At 61.3% G+C, this 375-nt stretch overlaps 1 protein-coding gene across 1 annotated transcript in view; it reads left to right on the top strand.

Annotated features, from left to right (window-relative positions):
• The window catches only part of LOC104516403 (voltage-dependent R-type calcium channel subunit alpha-1E-like), a gene marked incomplete at both ends in the record, with an annotated part of 81,547 nt that extends 81,179 nt beyond the window's left edge, over positions 1-368 (top strand). The window contains 1 exon segment of the mRNA XM_010160712.1: positions 302-368. Coding sequence (XP_010159014.1) covers positions 302-368 — 67 coding nt within the window.
• Positions 369-375: the final 7 nt, after the last annotated feature.

Here is a 375-nt window from a genome sequence, read left to right as displayed (position 1 = left end):
CCCAGTCCCTGCCAAGGTCGAGGTTTGCCAAGGGCAAACCTGGACATGTCAGTGCTTGAAGCCCATGGAGATGCTGCCCACCAGCAGCTTCTGAGCCATTAGCTCTTTTTTTCACTTTTGACCACTGAGAAGCAGACTCCATCCTCATCCCTGGAGCAGACCCCGAGGCAGGAATGGGGCAGGGTGCAGCGGTGGCCTCATCCCAGAGGGAAGATGCTGCGGAGAGCCGAGGCTCAGCGTGGGGTGGGAGTGGGTGCATGGCACTGCTCGGTATTCCCCAGCGTGTCTCGATTCGTTACAGGGAACGGGCTCCCTGAGCGAAAGCTCCATCCCCTCCATCTCGGACACCAGCACCCCCCGGCGAGGCCGTCGCCA

The sequence above is a fragment of the Eurypyga helias genome, unplaced genomic scaffold, assembly GCF_000690775.1.
Source record: "Eurypyga helias isolate BGI_N326 unplaced genomic scaffold, ASM69077v1 scaffold16211, whole genome shotgun sequence".
Classification (NCBI taxonomy): Eukaryota; Metazoa; Chordata; class Aves; order Eurypygiformes; family Eurypygidae; genus Eurypyga; species Eurypyga helias.
This window is presented reverse-complemented; position numbering and strand designations above follow the sequence as displayed.